At 39.4% G+C, this 19,721-nt stretch overlaps 1 protein-coding gene across 7 annotated transcripts in view; it reads right to left on the bottom strand.

Moving 5' to 3' along the window:
* LOC124592198 (esterase FE4-like) overlaps window positions 1–19,721 on the bottom strand; it is a 133,109-nt gene that overhangs the window by 30,713 nt on the left and 82,675 nt on the right. For 5 of the 7 annotated variants that reach the window (XM_047131815.1, XM_047131811.1, XM_047131812.1 and 2 more), the window contains 2 exons: window positions 8,786–8,942; window positions 7,808–7,993 (listed from right to left, as the gene is read on the bottom strand). In XM_047131815.1, the coding sequence (XP_046987771.1) occupies window positions 7,808–7,993; window positions 8,786–8,942 (343 nt within the window). Of the gene's footprint in view, window positions 1–7,807; window positions 7,994–8,785; window positions 8,943–11,197; window positions 11,398–19,721 lie in introns of those variants that run through there. The other 2 variants (XM_047131818.1, XM_047131816.1) reach the window with 2 other exon arrangements.

Below are 19,721 nucleotides of genomic sequence, written 5' to 3'. Positions count from 1 at the left end.
TGCGAAAGCTTGAATTTTGTGTGTATGTTTGTGTGTCTATCGACCTGCCAGCACTTTCGTTTGGTAAGTCACATCATCTTTGTTTTTAGATATAATTTTTCCACGTGGAATGTTATATATATATATATATATATATATATATATATATATATATATAGTCCACCCAAAATATCTCTGGAACAATAACAGCTATTGGAAAATGACTTTCGCCAGTACCAATGTAGGGCTGGGGCCCATGAATGTACATATTTGGAAACATTCTAAAACGAAAGCATATGTGTTTTTTAACACAAACTTATGTTGTTTTAAATGGACCTCCTATATTTTTTCTTCAGCAATCCATAGCATGACAAAGCACATACACAATGGCGTTGATTGCATCACAATATTCCCATTACATCCCGAGATATTAAGACGTGAAGTTGATGCTTGAAACACCCGACATGCACTGCTAGCGCACGTCCTGAGGCTCAGGCGTGAACCCCATGCTGCCCGTAATCGCGATGTGATTGACATGCATAATCACACTTCCATACTTATCAAGAGGTCCGAAATGAATAATACGGTCTGCTGCCATCCTGCATTAACGTCGTACATTCCAGCAGGTATTTATCCTATAGGCTAGGGGTGATGCGGTTCTGTAACATATCTATGTACCGCAACGTTAGTCACAAAGTTAACTTCACTTATCATTAATCCATTACTAAAAAGGTAATGTCGTTCAACGTTAAAACTTTACTTTACTATAGATCTAGTGCAAGTGACAGTTAATCATTCACTCGTAATAGTAAAATTCATGTTGATGGTTTTAGTGAAACGAGCAAGTGGACTAAAGGTTTTATTGTTGTTTAGGTAAAAATGTTTTGATTTGGGAAGTTCAGGTAGGACATAGAAGATGAATGTAAACATGTTTAGCCAATTAGTTTTATTATTACATAATTATCAATGTTATGTTTATCTAATGCGTTAAATGACAAATTGTTGCAAACAAATGTTTCTTAACATCACATTGTAAAATGGCCCTTTGTAGAAACTTCCACTGTGATACCAGCACTACATACTAAACATAGCATTCACATCTCATGCTCAAAGTGATGCCCATTGGCTTGCATACATAGGGTCACTCTGCGGATGAAGGATGCCCTACTTCGTGCTACTGTTTCCTCTTTGATGGCTGTACAAGCATCAATAATGCATTGCTTCATGTCCTCTGGTGTTGTTGGTTCATGTTGGTAAACAGCATCCTTCACTGCTCCCCAAAGAAAATAATCCAGCAGTGTAAGGTCCGGAGATTGGGCAGGCCACCTAACTGGGCCACCTCGTACAATCCACCTACCAGGGAACTTACGGTTCAGAAGTCGTCGTGCTCGTAAGGCGTTATGTGCAGGGCATCCGTCATGCTGATACCACAAGACCATTCTCCGGTTCAGAGGTACAGTGTCCAAGAGAACAGGAAGATTGTGTTGTATAAATCTGGAGCATTGTCTGCCATTTATAAAGAAAGGTCCGATAATGGCATCTCCAATAATCCCACACCAAACATTAACTTTCCACGGATGTTGATGCTCTACCTGACGGAGCCATTTTGGATTGTCTGTGGACCAATAACGCATATTCCTCATATTGACAATGCCTTTGTTGGAGAATGATGCTTCGTCAGTAAAGAGAACATCTGCAAAAAAATTTGGATTAGTCAGAAGTTTTTGCTGAGCCCACCGACAAACTGTTACCCTACTGTGGAAGTCATTTCCATGAAGATCCTGGTGTAAATGAACATGGTAAGGTTGAAATGTATGATGTTTAAGAATACGCTGTGCACTTGATTTCGACACACCAACTTCACGTTCAATTTGACGTGTGCTGATTTGAGGATTCATAGCTATGGTAGCGAGCACAGCAACTTCAGCATGTTCATCTGTGCGTGTTCTAGGACGATGTCGAGGTCTTGGATTTGAGCTTCCTGTTTCACGTAGACGAGATGTGAGACGACCAAACATCCAGCGCGAAGGCGACTAGACAAGATGTGAGACGACCAAACATCCGGCGTGAAGGCGATGCCTTGTCAGGGAATCGTCTTCTGTACAGTCGTTCTGCCTGAACAGCATTTCGTCCACCTACAACAGGGTACAGTACAGGTATGTAGAGTAGGGTAGAAAACAGACATATTAACTTAATAATCATAATGTTCGCTAACAGTACTATCAACAAACAAGCAATCTCATAACGTATTTTCCGTCAATGTACATTCTCCATAGATCAGCAGCATTTCTACCATATCTTCATGTGTGTACATTATACTGTACAGTATAAGTTCCACAACACAACGTTTATTCACAATGTGTACTACCTCCGTGCTGTCACTGGATTACTCTGATGCACGACTACACTGGCAAGCACTGTACTGCACGCCAAAGCAACAACAAATGGGATGCTCGAAGGGTGGTGGAGTACAGGAGTTTGCATGGGTCGCAAATCATAAACGAGGCGAAGTGATAACTGTGGCAGTAGTGGGAACTACGTTGGACACTTGACTAGGTAGAGCAGGCCCTGCGCGACAGGCACAATGGGTCATATAACGCATTAGATAAACCTTATTTTGGGTGTGCAGGATAAATAAGACAACCTGACGGGTGTACACCGATCGGGACTGGTTCATATTGTGTACGTAGATACGTAAAACGTGCGAGAGGGAAACCATTATGTGCTTATGAGAGTTGATGGCAGCAGACCGTATTATTCGTTTCGGACCTCTTGATAAGTACGGAGGTGTGGAAGTTTCTACAAAGGGCCATTTTACCCAGTGATGTTAAGAAACATTTGTTTGCAACAATTTGTCATTTAATGCATTAGATAAACATAACATTGATAATTATGTGATAATAAAACTAATTGGTTAAACATGTTTACATTCATCTTCTATGTCCTACCTGAACTTCCCAAATCAAAACATTTTTACCTAAACAACAGTAAAACTTTTAGTCCACTTGCTCATTTCACTAAAACCATCAACATGAATTTTACTATTACGAGTGAATGATTAACTGTCACTTGCGCTAGATCTATAGTAAAGTAAAGTTTTAACGTTGAACGGCATTACCTTTTTAGTAACGGATTAATGATAAGCGAAGTTAACTTTGTGACTAACGTTGCGGTACATAGATATGTTACAGAACCGCATCACCCCTAGCCTATGGGATAAATACCTGCTGGAATGTACGACGTTAATGCAGGATGGCAGCAGACCGTATTATTCATTTCGGATCTCTTGATAAGTATGGAAGTGTGATTACGCATGTCAATCACATCGCGATTACGGGCAGCATGGGGTTCACGCCTGAGCCTCAGGACGTGCGCTAGCAGTGCATGTCGGGTGTTTCAAGCATCAACTTCACGTCTTAATATCTCGGGATGTAATGGGAATATTGCGATGCAATCAATGCCAATGTGTATGTGCTTTGTCATGCTATGGATTGCTGAAGAAAAAATACAGGAGGTCCATTTAAAACAACATAAGTTTGTGTTAAAAAACACATATGCTTTCGTTTTAGAATGTTTCCAAATATGTACATTCATGGGCCCCAGCCCTACATTGATACCGGTGAAAGTCGTTTTCCAATAGCTGTTATTGTTCCAGAGATATTTTGGGTGGACAAGATAGCTGGGACACCCTATATATATATATATATATATATACCAAACGGGAAAGCGCTGGTGGATAGACACAATAAAAAAAACACACACACACACACACACAAAATTTCAAGCTTTCGCAGCCCCCCCATATATATATATATATATATATATATATATATATATATATATATATATATATATGGGGTTATAATAGAGGGAAACATTCCACGTAGGAAAAATATATCTAAAAATAAAGATGATGTGACTTACCAAATGAAAGTGCTGACAGGTCGACAGACACACAAACAAACACAAACATACACACAAAATTCAAGCTTTCGCAACAAACTGTTGCCTCATCAGGAAAGAGGGAAGGAGAGGGAAAGACAAAAGGATGTGGGTTTTAAGGGAGAGGGTAAGGAGTCATTCCAAGCCCGGGAGCGGAAAGACTTACCTTAGGGGGAAAAAAGGACACACACACACACACACACACACACACACACACACACACACACACACACACATCCATCCACACATATACAGACACAAGCAGACATATTTAAAGGATCAGTGTTGGGGCCACTCCTGTTCCTTTTATAAATGATATGCCCTTTAGTATTATGGGTAACTCTAAAATATTTCTGTTTGCTGATGACACTAGCCTGGGAGTAAAGGATGTTGTGTGCAACAGTGGCTCAGTTTCAAATGGTGCAGTTCATGACCTAAGTTCACGGCTTGTAGAAAATAAACTAACACTAAATCACAATAAGACTCAGTTTTCACAGTTTCTAACACAAAATTCAACAAAACCTTATGTTTTAATTTCACAGAATGGGAATATTATTAGTGCAACTGAACAGTTCAAATTTCTAAGTGTTCTGAAAGATAGTAAGCTGTTGTGGAAAGCCCACATTCAGGATCTTGTTCAAAGACTTAATACTGCCATTTTTACTATTAGAACGGTATCTGAAGTGAGTGATTGTTCGGCACAAAATTAGTCTACTTTGCTTACTTTAATTCACTTATGTCATGTGTTGTTATATTTTGGGGTAACTCTCCCCATTCGAAAAGGATATTTTTGGCTCAGAAATGGGCGGTTCGGGCAATAAGTGGTGTAAGTTCACGAACCTCTTTGTAGCGATGCAAGGGGTACCAAATTTGTTATAAAAGTCAGTAAATTACTCAGTTGACTCAGTGCAGGTATTTCATTCATTCCAAGCAAGTATTGATTCATGACGTCATCATCTAGACATGAGTTGACTGTAATCTGAAACCGTTTTAGCAAACTAATAGTTTCTTTCAGGTGATAAAATTTTATTGATTATGAAATACAAGTTCTTGAAGTTTATTCAGAATGGGAAATATTAATTAGTAATTGCAGGCCACAATTTATCTGTTTAATATAAAGGTGTTTTGAATTTTGTGTGCATGAAAAAGAGTGAATTTATGCGCGGCTTTTACTCTGAGACGAGTTATCACATAGAGTGCTAAAAGTGTGCATGTACAGTTCACTGACCTGTGTGGTGAATTTTATTTTTTGTGATTTTGGCAAGAATAGAGACAAATCCAGTTTCATTTAGACTTTACGTGAGATAGACACATCACGTTATTTCAAAAGAGTCATTTAGCCCATTACGGAAAACTGAAACCTGCACACTTGATTTGAAATACATTATATGCTAGTGCATGGTTGAGCTGTAGAGTGAATCACGTACAATAGTTGCAAACACGCTTGGACTCAATGCACAAAGTTGGAAATTAATTTTGAGGCAAGTGCTGATTTTGACAAGAATGAACCGAATGTTTATTCAAAATATCATGGTTCTGTTTTAATTGAGACACTTATCACCTTGGTGATCACATTGTTTAGCAACACTGTAATGCAGATTAATTAATAAATTAGAATGTTTTGCAACATAGTAAGTCCCATTATACATACAAACTGTTACACAAAATTTGCTGACTGCCTGAGAATATGAGAGTGATTTTATTTCCAGAAATGCCAATAAACTGGGGTTTTTAAAAGTTAAATTACTAACTGTTGTGTAACTTTATTGATTGTCCAACACCACTACTGAACATGTTGTATCATGTCTCTTCACAAGAGATCTCAAGAAGCTGGGATAAACAAAAAACAAGAAGAAGAATAAAGAGGAGGCATCGGTACATCTTATCGACCACTGTTCACGAGTCTGGGTATTTTGACATTGGCCTCTCAATATATATATTCCTTACTGTCATTTTTTGTTAACAATACTAGCTCATCTTCAAGAACAAGCAGCTTTCACTCAGTTAATGCTTGGTAAAAATCAAACCTGCATTTGGATCGGACTTCCTTACATCTTGTGCAGGAAGGTGTGCAGTAACTGCTGCATCCATTATCAATAAGCTACCACTTGAATTCAAGAATCGTAGCAGTGATCCGCATGCTTTCAAGTTGAAACTGAGGAGTTTCCTCTTGGGTCACTCCTTCTGTTCTGTCAAGGAGTTCCTTGAAAAATTAAGCTGATTCTTGTTGTATTGTTGATTGCGTTTACTTAAACTTATGAACTGACTTTTTTCAGGTTCATAAGCATTTCTTTTTATCTGTTATTACTTTTACGTTGTAATTTAATGTGCTGACACATTCCATGACCTTGGAGATTTGCTCCTCAATTTGGTCCTATGGAGCTTGACATGTAGATAAATAAAAAAATAAATAAACCTGGTCACCACTTACATCATACTCTCTGTCCCTATCAAGACTATTCCCAGTTCCACCCACAATCATTACCTGATCCTCTTTCATAAAATTCCTACATAACTCCCCTATGTTAACAGTCACTTAATCCACCCTGCACTAGGCTTTACAATGCTGGTGACCTGTTACTCGCTTCCCAACACTTCCTGCAATTGCTGCCCCACACCTCTGCCATGCAAACTACCTAGCAGCAGAACCTTCTTCTTTCTGTTAGAATTTACAACTGGCTTAGGCTCCCTAACTGCTAAGGACTGCTGCAAGTTTCCTACACCTGCAGCTGCGAGAGGTTCCTCTCCACTAAACTCTGACAGTTGGTCAAATCTATTGGTTATATACAAAGTACAACTGTCTGAATATCTCCTCCTTGTAGCTACCTTCTTACCAACAGCTAGTTCCCATTTCCCAGCACCCTTCACTCTCCTCAATGTATCTAGTTCCTCCTTTGCTCTTCCAAACTGCACCTGAAGGGTACAGATCTTATGCTCCTGCTGTTCTATCAACTTATTTCTACTACAAATTCTGCATTACCAGGAGAGGATCTCACTAAGAATGTCCACTGGCTTCCCCACTGCATCCCCCCCCCCCCCCAATGAAAATACTTTGAACAAATCTTACACCAATCTCTGGTGTTAAATTCGTCATACAGTTCACAAAGAGGAAGTTGGGTAAAAGGAGCTAAGCAAGAGAATGAGGTGTGTTATTGTGTTGAAATATAGTTGCTTCATTTGCAATATGATGCATACTATTATAATCAATTTCTTGTGAAATACATCTAACAAAAAGAATTATGATTACATTTTTGTTTTCCAGGTGCTTGACAAAGGTAATAAAATCCATATGGAAAAACGGAAGAAATATTGTCTATTTAAGGTGGAAGTCATTTACTCCTTGTGGAGTGTATGCTGTGTAGTCGGCACGCGAGAAATAAAAATTTTGATCTAAAGTGAGACTTAAATTCACATTCTTGCCTTCAGCAAGCAGTGTCCTTATCACACAACTCACAAACTTGTCATTGACTTTCCTCTGTTTCTCTCAAATACTACAAAACTTTCCCACAATACCATGGGAATAGTATGTGGTACCTTCAGGAGAATAAAAAAGTTAGTTTGGTGTCTGACATTTGATCACTAGAGTCTTTTTATTTCTATGGAGTTTTTTAAGCAGCAAAATGGTGTCTTACAAATTGATTTATTTTTATATGACATTTCCAAAGCAGGTCTCACAAAAGGAGAAGAACGTAACACATATAAATCAGGTCCAATGTTGTGGATGGTCATCATTGTCAGGGAAGCCTAGAGAGAGAGAGAGAGAGAGAGAGAGAGAGAGAGAGATTTGGGGGGGGGGGGGGGGGGGGGGAGGAAGGGAGGGACGGAGGGAGGGAGGGAGAGAAAGGGAGACCAACACCCTACCAAAAACATTCTAAACATTTACTACCTTTTGACATTGGAGATATCAAATGATATTGTACAGAGGCACCACCAGCACTTTGACCAAATATTGTAACATTATCTGGATCACCACCAAAGTTTATGATGTTCTGCTGAATCCATCTGAGGGCAGCTACTTGGTCCTTAAGGCCATTATTGCCAGGTATAGTTGCATCATCCAAACTTAAAAAGCCTGTTGAGAAACAAACATTTGTCCACTTTTTTAAACTGCTGCATTGTGTCTAAAAACTAATTAAAGCTTGAAAAGAAATATGTTTTTGAAAATGTGCTTCATGAGAGATATGTTCTGGCAGTTCACAATGATTATCTTCATGTGGAGAACAGGCTGATGTTCAACAGAATTACAGAGTTCATTCCATTTCACAGCCGCCTGAAGTTTACTCACCTATGCCACTTTCCTGTAACAAAAACTTTTCAAAAATAGTTCAAATGGCTCTGAGCACTATGGGACTTAACATCTGAGGTCATCAGTACCCTAGTACTTAGAACTACTTAAACCTAACTAACCTAAGGACATCACACACATCCATGCCCGAGGCAGGATTCAAACCTGTGACTGTAGCAGTCTCGCGGTTCCAGACTGAAGCACCTAGAACCGCTCGGCCACACTGGCCGGCAAACAGTTTTAAGTTTTTGAACTGCCATCAGACTCACTTGCCCTTCTATCTGTTCATTGTATGGTGTCAAAACTTCACTCACATATACACAAACACTAACACATTAGGCAAAACAATGTATGGTTTTGTAGAAGAATAATATGTGCATCTGCCTACAACAATGCCGAATAATATGTTCTACACTCAGCAGTAAAGTAATACAAGATTGCTTGAAAGCTTTACTAATACAGGTAACTTCAAATGTTTATTAGAGCAAATATAGTGCTTTTCTGGTCTGAGGAAGGTAATCAAGACTACCTGCTAATTTAACAAAGAAAACTTAAGTAATTTTTCCACAGTATATTTACCAAGAGCTCCAAGGCGGTAATTCAATGTGACTACAATAACATCAGCAGCAACTAAATAATCTGGACCATAAAGATCAGTGTTTCCTGATCCAAATCCGAATGCACCTCCATGGAACCATACCATAACAGCTTTCAGTGGCTCATTTTGTGAAGTAATCTGTAATATATTACATGAAAACATATTTATTGGTAATACCAATAATCACAATTACTCATTATGTGGAATTAGTAACAAAGCTATGAATGCTTTACAGTTGCAAAATGACACTAGGAAATCAAGTATGATTTTATCCTTCTTTGTTGTGCTTTGACAAAGGGAGTAAAAATTAGGGGCAGACAAATGAGAATACACTATGAAGTGTCGGCCTTAATATAAATAAAAGTACTTCTGATGAGGATTATATGAAAAAAATACTTGATCTAACAATGAAAACACAAACAATATAATTTAAAAAATATTTTACATTTTTAAAACATTATCTTCCCACAGTGCTCCAATGACATAACAACACCCTTGAACTGGTTCTTTAGTTATTCAGTCATTCATTCCCACATCATGCTCTGTCAATCCCATCAGGAAGGAGAACCTTCATGGATGCGAAACAAGTCAAGTTATACATTAACAGGCAGAAGCAAACACTGCTGGCTACTTGTGCAAAGTATATTAACACCAAATTATAACTAGTGCCAATCAAACCAAACCAATAATTATAAAACTTTACATAGGGTGGTCAGTGAGAGTCTGAAAAGCTCTTAAGAGAGTTGCAGGGTAAGTTGTGATTGGAAATAATTGTTAACAAAAAAAAAAAAAATGATATGTTGTGCCATTTCCAAGCTAATTACTGGTAGCATTGAAGTTAACCAATCAGGCCGCTAAGTGTGCATATTCAAATCGTGTGCCAGATACAATTAACGCCAGTTGTTCTCATAGCATAGATGATAGTGCACAAGACTGCTCAGCCCTTGGCTCAGGTTTGCACTTCACTATCATATCAGAAACAGTGGACCTAGAGATGTTAAGGAGTGTGAAAATCTCACATACAAATGTATGACACAAGTGACACCCAATCACCTGACCATGTTCGATGTCCGTGAGTTTCGTGGAGTGTCCTATTCTGCTCTCTCGCGATATGTATGACCACTGAGGTCGCTGGTATGGAGTACCTGGCAGTGGGTGGCAGCACAATGCACCTAATATGAAAAAGGTATGTTTTCAGGGGTGCCCGGATACTTTTGATCACATATTGTATTTCCAGAATGAAACATGTAAAATGCAATTGGTCAGGGATGAAAATATGTCAGAGGCTCGCACAAGGGGCTGGAATGCACAGTCCACAGAAGTAAACAAACATCCTTTTCACTACATGGTTAAATTTATTTAAATGGTTTTCTACCAAAATTGACAGTGGAGGAAACCCCTGCTATGCACATTGCAGCACAAACTGAAACCACTGCCATCCTTTTTCAGAAGGTATGAGGCTTAGAACATTGAAACCAAGACTGCCATCACTAATTGGTCTTCTAAGTTTCATGTGCCATTTAAACAAAAGTAACTTTGGGTTGAAAGCAATGTTTGTTCATTTCTATGGATTGTGCATTCCTGTCCATTGTATGAGCCTTGACATAGGTGCATCCCTGGCCAACTGCATTTTTCACATTTAGTTTCATTTTGGAAATACATGAAGTTGTGGAGTTAAGTGGAATGCTCTGTATTGTAGAAGGTCTGGCTAATGTGGTATTCTTTTACTTGCTCTTTAAATATTTGGAGATCATCAACTTCCTGCCTGGTGTCCTGTGGCAACGTGCTATATTCTGCACCAGAATATAAAGCTCCATTCTGGACCCTAGAGAGTGATGCATAGTTGATATGGAAATTATTTCTTCATCTAGTGAGACCGATGACCTCGCTGTCTGGTCTCCTTCCCCGAAACAACCAACCAACCATCTTAGCTCCATGAAGAGGCTTCTGCAAGACATACTGTTATCAACTTTGCACAGTATTATTATCCAACACTTCTGTGGAATAACCACTTTTCTCACCCCAGCTGCAATGCCAAAGAAGCCTATGACTCAGGACAGAACTGAGTGATCTTGGAGTCTTGTCTGCAGTCAACACAGTAAGGGAGACTTCTCGGTACAAAGCAGACAGAACTGTGCTTTCTGGTTAACTGATCCACATGCTGCTGCCACCTCCATTTACTACCCATACTGATACCCAGGACTTCACACATGGTGCCTCATCCAATGCATGCCCAGTGACGCCTACTTCTGATACCTAAAAGTTAATGTGCTTTGTTTGGAAATCTGTAATATTAGTTTCTACAAGATTAAGGGGTTACAAGTTTAGGCAGTGTAAACCAGTTCCATTATTCTCCCAGCTATGTCTAGTATGGATATCTTTGGGTCTTTTACCAATATACTTGTGTCATCAGCGACCATTATACTTTCTGAAGAGCCTGCCATTGTCCCTGGTAAATCATTTATGTAGACGAAGAACAGGAGCAGGCCATGCACCAAACCTGGTGGAACACCATATTTAATGTTTCCCCACTCTGAATTTAATCTCATTACTCCATAGTTTTATGTTTCTTTTATATTGTAATACTCTTAGTATTGTTATACTGAGTCTGAGGTATTGTAATGCTGAGACAGAGGTAATGTATTACACAATATTTCTGTTCAGTATATCACCCAGTCCAGTTCGATACCTATATTTAACTGAATCTTCATCTAACCTTTATACAATGACTACTTTATTTATTTTTACTGTAAAAATATGTCACATTTTAATTTTCAGTACAAACTGAAAGTGTATAAAATAATAACAATTGTTGTGTTGTTATACCACTTAATTCTGTTTTAAAGTAGCATTTTCTAATATTAATTGTTAAAAATACTCACACGGTAGTATTTGTAACAGAAAGTGTTTGTATTAGACAAAACTAACCATAAAAACTACATTTATATTTTAAGCTGTGTGAATTGTTGCACTTAAATAGTTTTACATGTCATCTGTGATTGTAAATTTATTACAATATTATGCCCAAAAATTCCTAAAACTATTTAAATTGTTACAATGAATGATATGTTACCATGGCTGTAATCATAAGTTAGTTATTACTTAGTAGTCAATATGATGGTAAAGATTTTGTGGTGGTAGTAATTTGATAATGTGTCAGCAGTTACTCACAAAGTTTTTTCTTTATGAATAAATTATTCAAGCTCCATAAAAATGTAGTTCGACTACTTATTGCAAGAAAAAGTCACTACTCCTGAATTGAACGCCTGCATTCGAGAATATTCCTACAGAATGAACTCTGGCAATCTGAAATAATCAGAAATGGATAACAACAACCTCAACAAATAATTACACCATATAAATAAAAATAATGAACAGGCATGCATCCCTATCTGTTCTAATAATTAGTAATTGCAAATATACTTTCTCACAGTGTTTTCGTATGGTATCAATCAGCTGGAAATTTTTGACTTTATTAATTTATACTAATGACATCTTTAAGAATAGGAAATGTCATAGCATTCAGAAAATCTTTGATTAGTGTGATGGAGTTCTTGTTTAGTGAGAAAAGTGAGAGTTATATCTGGGAAATAGGATGGATGTTGCACCAGGTCTTGATGCAGAAAACTGAATTGTTTTCATTGCCCAACTCTTTTTGTGGTCAGGAGTGATGTCTTGGTGAAAAATAATCTTTTTATGTAGGGTATGCATCATTCCAAAATTTGGTATTCATTGAGATCAAGAGAGAAGAATAATTTCCCTCTTCTTTACTTGTTTCAAAGTACTCAATTTAAAAATAACACTAGCCAACAGTGAAAATGTAACTGGGGTGAAATAAATGTTTGTTAACTGTATCAACCATGCTGACAATGAAAAACAACAATGAAAAGCTCGAATCAGCCCTCTTTTCCAAGTTACAGGAGGTGGAGTTTAATTATAATTATACTTTATTAGCATTTATTGTCAAACCCTTCCCATATAGGCTTCAAAATCCCACTGATGGTAGACACAATGATGAAGTTTCAGGCAACTTTAGCTGTGTGTATTTTATCACTATTTTTAGCCCGGACTCATAGCGACAAGTGGAAGGGGAAGGGGAAGTGGGAGGGGAAGGGGAAGTGGAAGGGAGGAGAAGAGTATGTTTCATTTAAGCATAGTTTCAGTCTGTTACAAACTATATTCTGTTAATGTCCTGGAAGAAAGTGTTACTGAAGTGTAGTTAGCGCGTGCTGTCATTATAAGTCCTCTGATTCAAGATGCCTTGCAAATGATAAAAAGTGCTGACTATTTTTGCTACATTTGCAGGCATTCTACATTGAAATTGCACAGGAGGTCAATAACACTGTATATTACTAAGGCTTACAGACTGTACTTAGGCTATGAAATCAGGGAGCATGACAAGCCCTGGGGTCCTCATGTATGTTGCATGTTTTGTGTCTCCTTCATTTGCTTTGCTATACCCATGATCTGGCGAGAACGATCAAACCATGTAAATGGGTGTTGATTTTGTATGATAAATCCAATAACACATTGTACGTGAATGTAGGCCTTCCTGGAGTATACTGCTGATGAAATCTTCTCGGGCTCCCATCCAGGTAGCTGCATCTAAAATCCACGACATTTCAATGAGTGTCATTCTCATCATCTTCTGGTGAAGTGTCGATGGACTACAGCCATCATCTATATATAGCTGGTCAGCGGCGCGTGGCCGCAGTCCCTACCCACCCCTGCTACCGGCACTGGGCCGGTGGTGGTGGGGGAACCGTGCGAGGCTGGGTGACATTGGCCAACTGCCGCATTGGTCTAGCTTAGACTTGCGAAACATTAGCAGCTGAGCACAGTCCCAGCGTATAGCTGCTATTGCAGGGTTCCACACCAAACTTAAATGGTAGCCCTTGTCCCTGTTGACGAGCTTGTCATGTAATCTTATTTTGACTGATTCCTTGATGATGCTCTCCCAGAAGCCACTGGTTTGGCAAAGCATTTTTGTTTCTTCAAATTGGAAGGTGTGTCCCTCATCGAGGGAATTTATAACCATGCTGAAGTAGATGCGGCTGCAGTAAGAAGATCTACTTGTGAGCTTTGACTTAACATCCCTCTTTACATGTGTACCACTTCAGGATGCCTTGGTACTCTTGTCAGATCATTCAAGCCCAAGATAGTAAAATTATTTGAACATGGTTTCACTGTAACCTATTTCAAATACAATAGAGAATTTTATGAACAGGTTGATGCGGTAGCCATGGGTTTGCCACTTTCTCCAGGGATTGCCAATCTCTATATGGAGCATTTCGAGGGGCTGGCACTAGAAACGGCACAGCTTAAACCTAAACAATTCTTCTGTTACATTAATGTCACATTTATTGTATGGGAACATGGAAGAGAAGCCATGAATGAATTCCATGAACACCTGAACAGCATTCACAAAAACATACAGTTCACAATGGAGTTAGAACAAGATGGATTTCTTCCATTTTTGGATATTCTTATAAGGAGAAAAGTAGATGGCACGCTAGGACATGCAGTATACAGAAAGAAGACCCACATGGACCTATATCTCTGTGCTTCGAGCTGCCACCACCCACTGCAGCGGCACACCATTCTAACGATGCTGGTTCACAGAGCAAGAGCCATCTGTGACAAAGACAGCCTTCCAGCTGAGCTGCAGCACCTTAAGGATGTGTTTCGTCAGAATGGTTACAGTGAAGCACACATTAGATGTGCATTGAGGAAGAAAAAGCGTGACACAGCCATCCACAAAGAAGAGGAAGAAGAAAAGAAACTCGCCTTTATACACTACATTGTGCCCCCGTCAGCCAAAATTGTGAGAATAATGGGAAAAACAACATCAAAGCAATTTTTCGACCACCTCCAAAAATGAAAGAGTTACTAGGCTCAGTGAAGGACAAATTGCAGCTACAAGTTCCCGGTATATATATGGTATACCATGCTTGTGTGTGCTTCAGTACATTGATCAAACACAAAGCTGCATCTCGCAATGCTGTCAGGAACACATTATACCCATTCGGCTGGGGCACAAGGACAAATCGGCTGTAGCAGAACACAGCCTCGATGAGGGACACACCTTCCAATTTGAAGAAATTAAAATGCTTTGCCGAGCAAGTGGCTTCTGGGAGAGCGCCATCAAGGAATCAGTCAAAATAAGATTACATGACAATCTCTTCAACAGGGACAAGGGCTACTATTTAAGTTCGGTGTGGTACCCTGCAGTAGTAGCTATATGCTGGGGCCATGCTCAGCTGCTAACGCTTCACAATTCTAAGCTAAACTAACGTGGCAGATGGCCGACATCGCCCGGCCCCACGTGGTCCTCCCACTCCCCCCCCCCCCCCCCCCCCACACACACACACACAAACACACCTGCCCAGCTCCAGTAGGACGGGTGGGGAGTGACAGCAGTCATGCACTGCTGACCACCTATATATATAGATGATGGCCACAATCCATTGACACTTCGCCAGAAGATGATGAGAATGACACTCATTGAAACATTGCGGATTTTCAACGCAGCTACCCGGATGGAAGCCCAAGAAGATTTCATTAGTAACACATGGTATTTCCAAGAAGAAAAAGTCTTCCCTGATATATCCTACCATACCATCGGCCATGCGACCAGAGCCTCATGGAGACGGACTGCCTGCTCCTATCCCACCTGATTGTGATAGTGACAATGGCAGTAGTGAGACTAGTGCTGCACCATCATCTTCAAAACCAATTTCTTCAAAAGACCTGATTTTGTGTGTAATGATGAGGGTACAGAGATTGACAAAATAACCCAGTGTGAATTTAATGACCTAGTGGGAGATCTGGAATTGTCGAAAGATAAAGCTGAATTGTGGGCATCAAGACTACAACAGCAGGATTGTTTTGATAAGATGGTAAATGTAACTGCCTTCCTTAACCACCTTATGCCATTCCTTCCATTTTTCAAAAGTAAAAAGAACTTGGTATTTTGTAGTGATGTACAGTGACTAATGGCAGCTATGGGCATCAACTATAAAAGTGATCAGTGGTGCTTGTTCAATGACTCCTCCAAAATCAGTCTTAAGCAAGCGCTATTGCACAATGCCAATATGATACCATGGATTCCCATTACATGAAAGAGACATAAGATAGCATGAAACAATTGTTACTGCAATTGAAGTACGACAAGTTTAAATGGCAGGTTTGTGGGAATTTGAAAGTCATAGGTATAGTACTTGGGCTACAACATGATTATAGCAAATTCTGTTGCTTCCTGTGCCTCTAGGATAGCTATGCCAAAGCACTTCATTATAAAAAGAAAGATTGGCCTAAGCATCAATCATTTGAACATGGCTCTCACAATATTATGCACAAAGCACTTGTCAAATCCAAGAACATAGTTCTCCCTGCTCTTCATATAAAATTTGGGCCAATGAAAAACTTCATTGAGACCATAGACAAAATCAGAGAAGCATTTCTCTATTTGTGAGAGAAATTTCCACATCTTAGTGAGGCAAAAATAGAAGGGGGTTTTTGGTGTCCCCAGATATGCAGTATTTCAACACCACTGACACAAGGGACGAAAAGTTAGCTAGGGATGCCTTTGTCCAAGTGTCAACAAAATTTTTAATAAATAATAGGGCAGAAAACTATAAGGATCTCTTCTGCACTGCTACAATACACTGGGGTCCAACATGTCCTTAAATTAGTGTCTCCTAGATTCATACTTGGATTTCTTTCCTCATAAATTTAATGCTGTAATTGTAGAGCAAAGAGAACACATCCATCAGCAAATTTTGTACTTGGAAATGAGATACCAGGAAAAGTAGAGTACATCAGTGTTAGCTGATTACTGCTGGACACTAATCAGGGAGGCAAATAGTTGCACCTTCAGTGACCTTCCCCCAAGGGATAACACCAAGGTAAATACATGCATAAGCTTATAGAGGCAATGACATAACGTTACAATGACTTCAAAATGAGAGCAAATCTTGATATTTCATTAACATTTTCATTATCAGCACACCGAAAACCATAAAGATTGGCTGTTTTCATACCAATTACAGAAAAAAGTAAAATTTTGTTGGCCAGTGTATCTGCAGAATTTTAAAATACTATTGCTAGGGTTTTTTCTAACAATAACATCATCTCTGGTTTCGTACTTCCATCTTCAGCCAGCTTATTGCAACTACTATGTAAGTTTTGGGATTTTTTTGTTTGTTTGTTTATTTGTAACATGCTCCATTACAACTCTTTTATAATGATACATGTCTGTATTGTGTGTGTGTGTGTTTGTGTGTGTGTGCATGTGTGTAATGTAATGTTTGTATTGTGTGATGATGACAATAAAAGAGAGAGGGTGAAACCCAGTGCTGGCACATAGTCTACTCCTCGCGAATAGCGCCAAGGGGGCTTCTGAGCTTAACATCACCCGCCAATGGACGGATCACCATTCACAGTGTCACATGCCCTCACTTCATGACACACTGCAGAGAGGATTGGTATTTAAACCAAGACATAGCCACATTTTACACCACCATCTCTCCTGCCCTTGCCAGCCAAATACTGGCAGCAAAAAGCTTTTGCACAATCAGGACTCAAACCGGCTTACCCCAGGGGTTGAACACCATCGCACAAGCATGCATTAGTGACCTCAGCCATTGGGGCAGATAAGTTTTGGGATGTGCTGACAAGTTGAAGTCTTATCCACAATAAGCAAAATAACAAAGAATCACACATCTGTTGTATTGATGTAAAAATGACACAAATATTTTAAATGTGTAATTGTCCATAGCCAATATCATTTTGAATGAAACCTTATTTCATATTATACCATGTCATGCAGCAAAGCTTAATAAAAACTGCAAAATAAAAGCCATTGTTTTCACTGAATTACAACAATCCTTTTCAGGAGAACAATGAGACCATTGCAAGTATGTTGAAGTACAGTGTATCTCACTTGTTACTTTGAAATATTTAGTGTCTCCTGCACTTTTGTACAACTTTTTGAAGACATTACACTTTCAGAAATCTTTCATGTCGATCATTGACACGGCCAAGATCGCAAATTTAAAACTTGATCTTGATAGTTTTTTCTTAATGCTGGTAATAGAAAAACACTACACATAGGCTTTTTAATTATATTCACGTAGCATGAAATTCTCTTTAACAAATAATTTTGTAAGCATACAATAACTTTTTACAGATTTTGTGTTTATAAATATCAATTAACACTTTTAAACTGAGTGGGAAAAGATAGATTGCTATGTATCATAAAGATGACATGTTAAGTTGCAGACAGGCACAATTAAAAGACACTTACACATACGGTTTTGGTCACAGCCTTCATCAGAAAAGGAAAGAGAAACACACATAATTCACTCACACAAGCACGCACACATCACGCATACATCACGCACATATGACTGCCAACTCCAGCATCACGAGCCAGAATGCCACTATGACATGGGATGGAAGCAGCAATCTGAAAGGGGCGGGGAGGAGGAAGGGATAGCAGTATACGGGTGGGGGAAGAGAGGAGAGCTGCCTGACAGAGTGTGCATAGACTATAATGCTAAGAGACCCAGCATCAGGAGGATGTGGGGCAGAGAGGTGGGGAAAATGTAGCAAAGAAGGAGAGCATCAGGGAAAGATGGGTGGAAACATTAGCAGAGGGCAGCAAACAAAGAGGGTGGGAGATGAGAACTGGAAGAGGTGATAAGACAGAGGGGGTGGAAACTGTTGCATGGACAGTGTAGGGGCACTACATTACTGTAGGTTGAAGGTGGGATAATTATGGGAAGGGAGAATGTGTTGTACAGATAACTTCCATCTGCACAATTCAGAACAGCTATTGGTGTTCTTGCTTCACTACCCAAGCCATCTGGATCCTCCCCTCCACCACCAGCTTTTCTGAACTGCACAGATGGGAGTTATCCCTACAACACATTCTCTGCTCTGGCAGTTATCCCAGTCTCAACCTATGATAACATACAGTCACCACGCCCTCCACCCACCAGTTTCCACCTTCTCTGTCCTATCACCTCCTCCTAAATCTTGTCTCCCACCCTCTTTGTTTGCCACTCTCTGCCAACACACCTGCCCAACTTTCTCTGCGCCTCTCTCTTTTTGCTCTGTTTTCCCCACCTCCTTGGCCCACACCCTGCTGACGCTGTGCCTCTTAGCATTCTAATCTCTGCACACTCCACCAGACAGTGCTTCTCTCTCTCTCCCTAAACCCATACACTGCTATCCCTTCCCTGTCCCCTCCAGATTGCTGCTTGCATCCCATGTGATAGTTGCATTGTGGCCCAAACTGCCAGAGTGGGAGGTCTTGTTTGCTTGCTTGTGTGAATGAATGGTGTGTGTTTCTCTTTCTTTTTCTGATGAAGGCTGTGAATGAAAGCTTATGTTTAGAGTGTCTATAATTGTGCCTGTCTGCAAATTAACATGTCATCTTTACATTAAGTACCAAACTCCCTCTTCCTACATTGCTGCTACTCCAACCTGGAGCTTCCATTGTTTAAATAACACTTTTTGTTGAAGCATTAATTAACTGCTCTTTAATCACATCAATTCATTTTTACTTGGTCCTATTTGATTAGTCATGCACAGACAGTGTACTCAATATATCAGATACATCAGTAGCTTGCCTTAGAGTCTGTATACTACAGTTTAAAACAAATACTTAATGACTGTGATCATCAGTAATATTACACACATTTAACTGAATTTTCCATTATTATTAAAGTGTTAATTCTGAACTATGGTAGCCATGTGTTTGTTCATAGAGAATAGTTCACACTGGTAAGAACATCAGGCTCCACTCAGCACTTGTGAGGCCAATGAGGATCTGCTTGAATAAAGAAACAGTGGCATTATTGGGATTCAGCTACCGGCAATAACAGCTGGAGGAATTGGTGACACGCTGAT

The sequence above is a fragment of the Schistocerca americana genome, chromosome 2 (assembly GCF_021461395.2).
Source record: "Schistocerca americana isolate TAMUIC-IGC-003095 chromosome 2, iqSchAmer2.1, whole genome shotgun sequence".
Lineage (NCBI taxonomy): Eukaryota > Metazoa > Arthropoda > Insecta > Orthoptera > Acrididae > Schistocerca > Schistocerca americana.
This window is presented reverse-complemented; position numbering and strand designations above follow the sequence as displayed.